General features: G+C 45.4%; 1 protein-coding gene across 4 annotated transcripts in view; it reads right to left on the reverse strand.

The window, feature by feature from the left end:
- Positions 1-13,106, reverse strand: part of MBOAT1 (membrane bound O-acyltransferase domain containing 1) — a 286,231-nt gene that overhangs the window by 74,709 nt on the left and 198,416 nt on the right. For all 4 annotated transcript variants that reach the window (XM_029590751.1, XM_029590750.1, XM_029590752.1 and 1 more), the window contains 2 exons: positions 8,038-8,093; positions 884-938 (listed from right to left, as the gene is read on the reverse strand). In XM_029590751.1, the coding sequence (XP_029446611.1) occupies positions 884-938; positions 8,038-8,093 (111 nt within the window). The remainder of the gene's footprint in view (positions 1-883; positions 939-8,037; positions 8,094-13,106) is intronic.

Consider the following 13,106-nt stretch of genomic DNA (forward strand, 5'->3'; position numbering starts at 1 on the left):
CTGTATTTTGAGCCCTATTGGAAGTATCCCACAGAATGCTCGATCATGCACTAGATCCAGGATGGCCAACTACGGTCCTCAAGAGCTACAAACAGCTCTGGTTTTTACGATATCCACAATGAATATGCATGGAATATATTTGCATAAAATGGAGGTAGTGTGTGCAGATCTATCTCGTGCACATTAATTATGGATATCCTGAAAACCAAGCCTGTTTGTGGCTCTTGAGGACCAGAGTTGGCCACCATTGCACTAGATGGAGAGTGCCAAGCTGGGGTGTGTGTGTGAGTATGTGTGTGAGTGTGAGTGTGTGAAAATGCCAAGCTCCTGGTGAAGCCCTGAGCTCCTGGAAGGAGAATGCAGTCCCTTTGGTGACATTTTTCCAGTTAGAATGGACAATGGAGCAGTGAGTACCCAGGGGATCCTCCTAACACATTTTAAGGGAATTTGAGCCCCATTGTAAAAATGCCATTAGAAGAAAGAAGTTGAAGTTGAAGCAGATGAAGTTGAATCTCAAGAAAGCCACAACAAAGTAGCTTGCCTTCAGTTCCTTGTGCCTTTCCATGTGAGGAAATTTTGTGAATTGCTGGCAAAACCCCCAAGCATTTCTCACCGGTTCTTGTGAACCTTATGTCTCAATACTCAGCATAGCTATCTGAAACTTGAAATATACTCAAATGTGCCTGTAGAGCAGCTCACAGATTTTTTCCTCTGTATTCTCCCTGCATATCAGTTACAGCAATATCAACATTAGACAACGTTCCATGGTCAGTAAGTCTAGAGGGTCTCCAGAGAAATATAAAACATGTTAAAGGCCAAAATGTGCATTGTAGTTCTCGCATGCATTTTGAGAGAGAGAACAGGAAGAGAAGAAGCCTCTTACTTGACAGCAAGTCGAAACTGGTCTGGGGTGAGGTCTTCAGCACTGCGACCCATTCCTGGCAGAAATAAATGGTGTGATAAACTGAAACAAGGCACAGCAGCGCAAGCTTGACAAGTTACAAAGCTTATGACAATCACGGGGAGCTGAGATGTAAGTAAAAACAAAAAAAGTCTTAGACGTCAACAGCTGTAACAACAATAATGGTAACAGATTTCCTAAACAAATGGTGAACACTCAAAATGCAGCTTAAAGAAAATTTCTTCTTTTCTGTATTCAGTGAAGTCACCATAGCAACAGGGTTATGAACTGGCTCCATTTTTTTTGTAAACTAGCCAATACAGTCCAGGTGTTAGTACACTGCGAGAGAGGACTCGTAGCTCAGATTGTCCTACGAAAAGCAAGACTGATATAATGGGACAAAACTGGGACTGTTTTAGCTTGTCCTGAAAAAAAAAAAATGACCTCAAGTTGAAATCCCTACAGGGCAATGAAATTTCAACAAGCACAATCACATTTTGATCTTCTCTACTATTCTACTGAATATTTATATAAGATTTTCTAGACCTCCAGGCATTTCACTACCAATAATGAGGACACATTTTCCAATAAAGAGTGAAATTGCAACAATGCAGAAATATACAGTCTAGTTCCAAATCACTAATGAATAATCTAATTAGATCTCAATATACGCCCAATTTCTTTTTAGTTAACAAGCTAGGAAAATTGAGAAGATTTCCTAAAAGCTAAACAAAATTCACCGGATGAAAATGGAAAGCTCGACGCTGAGATTTCTGCAGTATTCACGTGGATGTTTGGTAGCCACAGAGAAAGAGTGGTGACGGCTCGCGAGCAGATATAAACATCCCCGAGTGGTTGCTGGGGGCATGTTGCAATCTGGATGCCGGCACTGCAACGCCACCATCAACCATATTTACTTCCACCTCCACTGAGTCTGTTACCTCAAGTCTGGCTGCTTTTTCTGCTCCCACTGCATGCCCAGCCCCACCCATAAAAGCCATAGCTATATCTGCATCCTCCCATCCCTGCACCCCCAGTGTCACATTGTAATATGGTGAGGCGGCTGCTTCAGGCAGCAGAATTTTGAGGAAGCAAAAAAATGCCCCTCTCAGAACGCCATTGTGGCATCCGCCTCACACTGCCTCAGTGGCATACCGAGGGAGGGGGGCAGCGCACAGCAGGAAGGTCGGCAGGGCCATGGTGCCATCACAGCTCAAGGAAAAAAGTCACCTCCAGATGCTCCTCCCTCCTGGCCTGCGCGGCCAGGAGGGAGGAGGAGGAGCATCTGGAGGGGCTTGCGCGGCCCCTGGCCGCGCAGGCCCCAGAGGAGCATCTGGGGCCTGCGCAGCCCCAGATGCTCCTCCTCTTTCCTGCCCTTGCCGAGCCGCAAGGGCAGGAAAGAGGAGGAGCATCTGCTGAGTGCAGAAGAGGAGCTGTGTCCTGTGCTTGTGGCATGGCTGCCGCGGATCCCATCTTACGACGGCCGAGAAGAGGAGGCCGGTAGCAGGGCCACCGTGGATCCTACTTCACGGTGGCCAGAGAAGAGGAGGCCCGGCAGCAGGACCATCGCCCGAGAAGATAAGGCCAGTAGTTCAGCCACCACGGATCCCACCTCGCGGCGGTTCGAGAAGATCAGGGCTGCTGCGAAGCCCATCCCGCAGCGACCCATGAAGAGGAAGCCCAGAGATGACAGAGAGGCTGAGGCCCTCTAAATTGTGTGTGTTTATGAGAGGGAGTTGAGAGACTGCATGTGGGAGTGAGAGTCTGTATGTTCGGTGAAACAGCATGTGAGAGTGAGAGCCTGTGTGTGTGAGACAGCACGTGAGAGTGAGAGCCTGTCTATGTGTAAGAGTGAGACAGCATGTGAACATGAGAGCCTGTACCTGAGGCGTGTGTGTATGTGTGAGAAAGTGAGCCACAGAGTGTATGTGTGTGAAAAAGAAAGATAGCATGTGAAAATATGACCCGAGTGTGTGTTTGAGGGAAGAAGGGAAGAAGACAGGTGGAGAGAAAAGAAACAGAAAAAAAAAAGAGACCCGGTAAAAGGAACTGACAAAAGACCAAGAAAGGGAAAGTGAGAAAAAAAAGAAGCCTATGAGCAACCGATTAGAAAACTAAGATCAGACAGCAAAATTAAAAAAAATAATAATTTTTGAATTTTTAGCGATTGGCATAAGTTACCTTTGGGAATGTGCAAGAGTAGCACTTTCTCTATGCCACGTGGCAGCAATGATAGTGACAGCAGAGGAATGGCTCCGAGGTTCTTGGCAAAAGAGGGGGGGGGGTTTACCTTCAGTGTGTGCATGTGTATGGAGAGAGTATGTGTGTGTGTGTGTGTGTGTGCGTGCGTTGTGTGTGTGTGTGTGTGTGTATGAATTGGTGCCTGCCTGGGGGGGGGGTCTGTGTGTGTAAGAATAAATTGGTACCTGTCTTGGGGGGGGGGGTCTGTGTGTGTGTGAGAATGAACTGGTGCCTGCCTGGGGTGTGTGTGTGAGAGAATGCCTGCCTCGGGGGGGGGGGGGGGGGCAGGGTGTGCGTGTGTGTGTATGAATTGGTGCCTGCCTGGGGGGGGGTCTGTGTGTATAAGAATAAATTGATGCCTGCCTGGGGGGGGGCTGTATATGAGAGAATAAATTGGTACCTGTCTTTGGGGGGGGGGGGTCTGTGTGTGTGTGAGAATGAACTGGTGCCTGCCTGGGGGGGGGCAGGGTGTGCGTGTGTGTATGTGCATGTGTCTGGGGGGGGGGGAGAGCAGTGTGAGAATGAATGGGAGCTTGCCTGGGGGTGTGGGTGTATGTGAAGGAGTCAGTGAAAGTGAGAGTGTGTGTGTGTATGAGAGAATTTGGGAGAGTAAGAGCTTGTTGGGGGGGGGGAAGAAAGGGTCTTAGAGCTTGAGAGTGTGTCAGTGACTGTGAGAGATTCTGGGTGAGTATATCAGTCTGTATGTGTGTGTGCATGTGACAGTATATGTGTGAGAGAGAATGGACATACCAATATGTATGTGAGAGAGAGAGGATAAAGTTTGTGCCCCCCCCCCCTCATCCATAACAATTTTAGAGTGACTGGAAATCAAAAGATATCAGGTATGGAGAGTGGGTAATTTTTTTATTATTCTTATTAGATTTAACTGATGAATGTTATTTGATGTGACTTGTTTTGAAATATTTTGGGGGGGGTTTGGCTTTGTTTTTAGAACCTTAAAAAAAATGTTTTATGTCTTGTTAATCAGCCACTTTGAAATATTTATTCTATTAGTATAGTCTTACTATTATGATTGCTATATTTCTTGATTTATTATTGTTTTATGAGGATTGATGCTGTTTCTATTTTTCCATTGTTGCACTGCATACAGGTCTGGCTTCATGCAGTTTCCATTCAGTTTTTGTCTGCAAATTTCTATTTCTATTTTTATTTTATTCTGTATTTGGTGTTGATCTGTCTGTTCTACATGTGTGATCAAAGGGACGTATTCTGCTGGCATATAGTTTCTGTGTAAGGATACAGCAGCCTGACATATTTTGTTTTCCTAATAGGAAGTGTATTGGTGTTTTAGAACCTGATATCATATTTGTAATGTTGTCTTTTCAAAGGTAGGGTTATTACTGCTTGAGTGCTAGCATTTAGTGCTGTTTTGGTGTGGGATGTTTATTTAAAATATTTCTAGGCCACTTATAGCAAACATATTGTACTAAGCAGATTACAATATAAACATAAAATACATCATAATAGGTTTACTGTGTCATCATTGTAATTCAGTTTACTCATGGCTTTCTGAGGGCTAAGCACACATCAAATGTATTTTACAATATTCCTTATAACAAATGCCTTTTTGCAGAGTTTTCTGGTTGGCACCAATGCAGTGCATGTAAAAATAATATACCATGTTGCTGTAATATTTTTACCTCTGAAGGTTATGAATATCTTTTTACATGTACAATCTGCTATTATAAATGCACAGTTTTTAATTGGGTGTGGTGAGGGTTAGTGTGTAAAGTTTGCCTAGCGTGCCTGATATCCTTGCACCGACCTGGACAGAGTGTGCCACACACACAGACCCCCACCATTTATCAATTCCCACTTCTCCAGGGGGCAAATGCTGCGGAAATGTGGGAGGCAGGTTCCTGGGAGTGTAGCAGGGTTGCCAGCTTCCAAGGAATATCATCAGTGATACACTGCCTGCCATTGTTTTTGGGAATTCTGACCCTTGCTTTCCCCCTTCTGTAGCATTTCCAATCACCGGAAGGGCCAGTCTCCAAGGGGACTCTCTGCACCCCCATGACCCTCTCGATGATTTGACAGTGCGCCTGCCCCAAAAATAAAGCACAGATCTCATCCTTCGGTTCAGGCAGCAGATTGCCTTGAGCCGCCCCTGACTGGACACCCCACTAAACTTCATGCTTTAGGAGGGGAGGTGGGGGAAGGTTACAGACTACTGTCAGTTGTCAATTCACTCATTACTCGGCTTTCAAGCACCCTCCTCAATATACTTTGTTTTATAAATTTTATTTGAACTATCCTCATAAAGACATGCAGTTTTGCTCTCTATCACAACTAAAGCTTTTCTAATATACACTCACCGCCATACTTCCCTATAAAACCTCAGTCTCCTATCTTATACACATACACACTCCCAAACACACATCCTCCTATCTCATACACAGTTGCACACTCCCAAACACACAGCCTCCTTTCTCATACACACATGCACACTCCCAAACACACAGCCTCCTATCTCATTCACAGATGCACACTCTCAAACACACAGCTTCCTATCTCATACACAGATGCACACTCCCAAACACACAGCCTCCTATCTCATACACAGTTGCACACTCCCAAACACACAGCCTCCTATCTCATACACACATGCATGAGATAGGAGAAGGTACAGAGAAGGGCAACCAAAATGATAAAGGGGATGGAACAGCTCCCCTATGAGGAAAGGCTGAAGAGGTTAGGGCTGTTCAGCTTGGAAAAGAGACGGCTGAGGGGGGATATGATAGAGGTCTTTAAGATCATGAGAGGTCTTGAACGAATAGATGTGACTCGGTTATTTACACTTTCGAATAATAGAAGGACTAGGGGGCATTCCATGAAGTTAGCAAGTAGCACATTTAAGACTAATCGGAGAAAATTCTTTTTCACTCAACGCACAATAAAGCTCTGGAATTTGTTGCCAGAGGATGTGGTTAGTGCAGTTAGTGTAGCTGGGTTCAAAAAAGGTTTGGATAAGTTCTTGGAGGAGAAGTCCATTAATGGCTATTAATCAATTATACTTAGGGAATAGCCACTGCTATTAATTGCATCAGTAGCATGGGTTCTTCTTAGTGTTTGGGTAATTGCCAGGTTCTTGTGGCCTGGTTTTGGCCTCTGTTGGAAACAGGATGCTGGGCTTGATGGACCCTTGGTCTGACCCAACATGGCAATTTCTTATGTTCTTATACTCCCAAACACACATCCTCCTATCTCATACACAGATGCACACTCCCAAACACACATCCTCCTATCTCATACACACATACACACTCCCAAACACACATCCTCCTATCTCATTCACAGATGCACACTCCCAAACACACAGCCTCCTATCTCATACACACATGCACACTCCCAAACACACAGCCTCCTATCTCATACACACATGCACACTCCCAAACACACATCCTCCTATCTCATGCACACATACACACTCCCAAACACACAGCCTCCTCTCAGACACAGGTGCTTCACTCTCCCTTTCCTTAAAACCTTCCCAGCCTTTCATCTGTATCGCCCTTGTGCCACCTCTCAATATGCCCCCCTCCTCTGTGCACTCCTCTCTTGTACTGCCCTCCTGTCTCTAGTCCCCTCCCTCCACATGCTTGTCTCTGTTCCTCCTCCTTCCCTCCCCATCTCCCTCTCCTCCCCAGTGCCTTTCTCTATCTCCTTTCCTCCTGTGTCCCCCTGACACCATTGTGCCTGTCTCTTCCTTCCCGTCTCCCTCCTTCCATCATGCCCCTGCTGAGCCTCTCCCCTTCATTGTGACCTTCGTTCCTTCCATACTTCCCCTTGTGTCTCTTGCCTCCCTTGGTCCCCGTGTCTATCTTCCTTTCCCTCCCCTTTTCTCTTTATCCCCTCTATCTCTCTCCTTTTCTCACCCTGTGACTGTCTTTTTGTCCACCTTCCCCTCCTCTGCTCCTGTATCCCTTAGCTGGCTCCCCGCAGCCCTTTTCTCAAATCGAGGCCCAGCACTCAGTGAGAGGGGAAGGAACCCAGAGGGCATTGCTACAGAGATCTGTGGAGCCACTGGGAACTGAAGGCTGTGCTGTTCCCCGCCTCCTCTCCCCATCTCATCCAATCGTAACACAGGAAAAGAGACAAGAGGGCAGGGTCACAGCACAGCTCTGGGCTCTGTGACTGTCTTTCCCTGTAACCAGGAAGCTGTGGGAAAGAGGAGCTTCTTGCAAAAACCAGATTTTCAGTACTTCTGACCGGACACCGTGCAGCACAGCTGAAAACCTGGCTGTCCAATTCAAAACCAAGCAGTTAGCAACCCTATACTGGTAGCCTGTGTGACAGGTTCAATATATTTCACACGAGCAGTACCGCAATGTTTAAAAGGACTGACTTCAACCATGTATAGGGAAATGCACTCAGAGCACTATTAACATTGGTCCACAGATATTTGAATGAAAACAGAGACAGTAAAAGGACCGGGTGAGGGATTTTTTTGTCCACACAAACCTTTCATAAACTGACCCTAAAGTGCAACAGTTTATTAATGCGTATTGAAGTACATAAAAAACAACATCTCGCGGTAACACCCTCTAGCTAAAAGCTGCACAATCTCCAGATATTATTTGCCCACTGTCTTTCTGTCTGTCTTGGCAGCAGCAAGGGCCTACTGAAGGTACAATGCTGTCCATATCATTACCTTCCATTCAGAATATGGAAGCAAAGCAATTTGCCTTTTTGGAAAATTTTCAGAAACAGTATGCAATTGAGATCAGAATTCCAAAACCAAGGGAAAAAAAAATCCATTAAAACACACCACCTACCGTTACCCTCACTCTGGCTTTAACCAGACACTAAACTAAACACAAAGACTGACTGGAAAAGCAACACTGCTTAGGGAGTACGGCACTTTTTTTCCTTACCATCATGCACTTGGAATGCGAGTGATGAAATCTTCTGAGTAATAATCATCAATGGGCTGTAATAAAAAACAAAGAAACCCCTGAATAACTGGTTATCACACATAGCATTTCCAATTTTTATCATTCCTATTTAGCAGGAGAACTGGTTCTACCAGTCAGTAATTGCCTGTAAACAGAGTTATGCCCAAGTCAAAAACAAGGTTAGAGAATAGAAGTCAAGCATCTATGATTGATACACATTTAACTGAATTCCTCGGTATACTTACACTAATGTCAAAGGGCTTGAAAAAACACTCTAATGGAAGCTATCCTAACTGGTCAACTGCCATGCAGAAGATGTGGGTTTAGTTTTCAAAGCCAGCTTTTCCTCCTTGAGCTATGCCAAGACATTTATTTATTTATTTATTTATAGGGTTTATATACCGGAGGTTCCTGTATAAAATACATATCACCCCGGTTTACAAGAAACAAGAACTATCACTTCATTTAGCGGTTTACATTGAACATTGAACATATTAATTAACATTGACATCTAGATGTTATATTGTACTTTGCTACTCCCTTCCTTGAAACAAGTTCAACCCAAGTGGCTTACATCAAGCAATATATACAATAATCAAAATACAATCTATACATAATACAGCGATAAGATACAATATATTATGAGGTGAATATTAAAAGCATGGCCATGAATTCATTGGGGATACAAGCCGGGCTGGTGCCCGCCAACCAAATTTTAAAACCCTCCCAGATGTGCGCACATCTCAAAAGTTTTCAAAAAGGGGGCGGGGCACGGGTGTGGTTTGAGCATGGCATGGGTGTTTTGTGGCGTGGCCAAGAGATGTGTGCATAAATACTTATGTGCGTGAGCGCACACCCAGGTCTAGTGGCGCATAGTTTTACTTCCGCTAATGATAAAGTGTAAGTAAAAAAAAGATACAGAAAGAGCCATTTCTCAGGGCTTTAAAGGGTCTGGGGATAACAGTGTGGAGTGTAGACTATCAAACCAGGGGGGTTTGGAGGACCTAGATATTAACGTGCGAACTGGTAAAACTGGCAATGGCGTGGACATGCACCCCTTTTTAAATTTCCTGACTTGTGCAGTAAAAGTGGTATTTACACACGTAGGTGCATGCCCACCTAAAATGTGTGCACATGCATGCAGTCAGGCTATTTTATAACATGTATACATATACACGCGCAAGTTATAAAATAGCTACGTATCGACACACAAGTACCAAAGAGTCCCTGTGCTCTGGTTTGAAAGTTACCATCTCTCTCTCTATATATATATAAGGCTTGTGTCAGTCACATGCCACCAGGTGGCACCCAGAGCAATGGAAAATGCAATGTGCAAAGTCAATATGCTCAGTCTGCAAAGGACTATTGCAAACACACACACACACACACACAGGCGCACACCCAGGCTCCCACAAACACACACATAGGCACACACTCCCCCACCCACAGGCATACACACAGGGGTGGTTATTGACCAGACAACCCAAGCAATGCCAGGCAACTGCTCATTAATACACTCTGTCTGCAAAGCCCTGTCTCTCAGGCTCCCACACACAGGGATAGGCAGGCATAGACACACACACACAAATATGTACAAGATTACCAAAGGTGCACAATGAGAAATTACTATTTATCTGATAATTTCCTTTTTCTTAAGGTGGATACATGGATTCAAGAACAGTGGGTTATGTACCTCTACCAGCAGATGGAGATGGAGCAAACTGACGTCACAGTATATATACTCCTGCAGTGACATCTATAGTCAAAAGAAACTGTGGACAGACTAGCAAAAAACTTGATTAACCATTTCAATACTCAGCTAACATTAAACACTGAGCTCAGACAATAAGCACATTAACACTAGTCTAGGGACTGGATGAACACTTACCAGTAATACACTGAAATTCATGGCCACACAGGAGGATCACCACACAATTATTCGGCAGCCAAGAGCAGGAAGCTGAATTTATCTATCCACCTTAAGGAAAAGGAAATTATCAGGTAAGTAGTAATTTCTCATTTCCTAGCATGTGGATAGATGGATTCAGGACCAGTGGGATGTACCCAAGCAACTCCCGAATAGGATGGGAGGCTGCCCACAGTCCAGTCAACACCACACGTGCAAAGGCTGTGTCCTCCCAAGCCTGCACATCCAGATGACAATACCTGGCAAAGATGTGTAAGGAAGACCACGTCACAGCTCAGCAAATGTCGACAGGAGACAACAATCTAACTTCTGCCTATGACACTGCCTGAGCCCTAGTGGAATGAGCCCTAACCTGAGTAGGCAATGGCTTTTCAGCATCCACATACGTAGCCTTGACCACCTCCTTAATCCATCGAGCTATTGTAGCCCACAAAGCCGATTCGCCCTTGTTTTCCTCCACCATGAAGGACAAACAGATGATCCATCTTTTGGAAAGGTTTAGAAACCTCCAGATACCTCACAACATGTCTTGACATCCAAGGGATGCAGCAGGCAATATTCTTCTGCATCTTTTTCCTTATCCAAGGATGGCAAGGAAATGGACTGATTCAAGTGAAAATCCAAGAACACTTTAGGCAAGAATGAAGGAACAGTACACAGCTGTATGGCTACTGGCATCACCCAAAAGGACGGCTCCTGGCAAAACAAGGCCTGCAGCTTGGAAATTTGATGCGCAGAACATATCACCACCAGAAACACTGTTTTCAATGTCAATAATCGCAAGGAAAGGCTTCAAAGTGGTCGAAACGTAGTGCCCGCCAAGAAATCCAACACCAGGTTAAGACTCCACAAAGGAACTGATAACTGCAAGGAAGGACGAAGATGTCTCACTCCCTTCAAGAAATGGGCCACATCAGTATGAGATGATGAGGATTCACCATTCATCTGGTCCCTGAAAAAGGCAAGAGCTGCAACCTGTACTTTCAAGCAATTAAGGGCCAACTCTACAAAAATTCCAAAATGAGTGGGATCTTAACTGAATAAGGAAGAACACCTCGATCCTCACACCAAGCCTCAAACACTCGCCATAGGCTAAGGAAGTGGAAAACTTTTGAACTCGTAACAAGGTGGCAATCACCACAGAAAAATATCCATGCTTCAACAATCAAGCCCTCTCAAGGGTCATACTGTAAGACAAAATAGAGTCAGATCTTCGTGAAAGACAGGTCCCTGCTGCAACAGATTTAATGCGGCGGAAGACAAAGGGGGGTCTTCGCAGATCTGCATACCATGGTCTCATGGGCCAATCCAGTGCAACCAAAAGCACCATTCCCCTGAGGCCTTCCATCCTTCGAACGATTCTGCCCAACATAGGCCACAGAAAAAAGGCATACAGAAGCTTGACTTCCGGCCAGACTTACATGAGGGCATCAATACCCAAGGACTTCGGATCTCTCCTGCGACTGAAGAATTGAGGAACCTTCGCATTGCGAGAAGTCACCAGCAGGTCTACGAATAGAAGGTCCCAGCAATCCACTATCAGCTGAAATGCCTCGTCCGACAATACCCATTTTCCTGGGTCCAGACTCTCCCTGCTGAGAAAGTCTGCTCTTATGTTGTCTTTCCCTGCAATGTGAGAGGCCGAAATCTCTTGGAGATGCCCTTCTGCCCATTCCATAAGTTGGTTTATTTCCTGCAACACTTGCTGGCTCTTGGTTCCTCCCTGCCAATTGATGTAAGCAACAGTCGTTGCATTGTCCACATTACATGGACAATTCGACCCTGCAGTCTGTCGCTGACCTTCAAGCATGCCAGGCGATTGATGCTCCAGAGAGACTCTTCTGTATTCCAGTGTCCTTGCGCCATTAGCTCCTGACAGTGAGTTCCCTGCAGACTCGCATCTGTCATGAGTAACAACCAGTTCCGTGATGTCAGCGAAACTCCCTTTCTCCCTTGCAACCACCACTGGAGGTGAGAGAAGATTTCCATCGGTAAGTGGAGCCGAATAGTCCTGAGACTGCGGATTCCAATGAGACAGCAGGGAGCGCTGAACAGGATGCATATGCACTCTCGCCCATGACACTACTTCTAGGGTTGCCGCCATAAAACCAAGTACCTGTAAATAGGACTGCACTGTCAAGCGTACAGTGTTCACCAAGAGACACACCTGTGACAAACTTCTGAATACAAACTACTGGCAGGAAATCTTTGCCCTGCCTCATGACAAACTGAACACCAAGATACTCCAGCAACTGAGGTGGCTAAAGACTACTCTTGGTTAGGTTCACCACCCAACCAAGCTCCCGCAATAGGGAGATCACCTTGCAGGTTACCAGGCTGTTCTCTTCCAGAGACTTGGCTCAAATCAGTCAGTCATCCAAATACAGGAGTACTAGGATTCCATCCTTTCTCAACTCTGCCACCACCACAACCATAACTTTGGAAAAAGTTCTTGGAGCGGTGGCCAGACCAAAAGGCAGCACCCAAAACTGATAATGGCACCCTAACACCACAAAATGCAGAAAATGCTGGTGGTCCAACAGGATGGGAATATAGAGGTAGGCCTCGGACAGATCAAAGGTCAGAAATTTCCAACTGCACAGCCATTATCTCTGAGTGCAAGGCTTCTATGCGAAAATGAGTAACCCGCAAATGATGGTTGACTCCTTTGAGATCCAGGATGGGATGAAAGAAGCCCTCCCTTCTTAGGCACAACGACATAAATGGAATATAGCCCCATACTTTCTTGAAACGTAAGTACTGGAAACACAGCCCACAGACTGAGGAGCATTGACAGAGTAGATTGCGGGGAGTGGCAAGGAGACACCATGAACATATCCTGAGAAACACTGTGAAATTCCAGCACATATCCTTCTTGTATCATCTCCAGGACCCACTGATCTGATGTGATCTTGACCCACCTCTGATAAAAGAGAGGCATTCCCTTATCTCTTGTGCCTGAGGTTGGGTTGGCAAACCTTCATTGTGAGGCTCAGGAGGACCCACTACCCAAGCCAGCACCTTGCTTGGGCTGTCTGAGATGAAAGGACTGAGACCTACCGAAAGGCTGATTCCTCTGAAAGGTCATTGCTCTGGAGGAATGAAACTGCTTGGAACCCCT

The sequence above is a fragment of the Rhinatrema bivittatum genome, chromosome 2 (assembly GCF_901001135.1).
Source record: "Rhinatrema bivittatum chromosome 2, aRhiBiv1.1, whole genome shotgun sequence".
Taxonomy (NCBI): Eukaryota; Metazoa; Chordata; class Amphibia; order Gymnophiona; family Rhinatrematidae; genus Rhinatrema; species Rhinatrema bivittatum.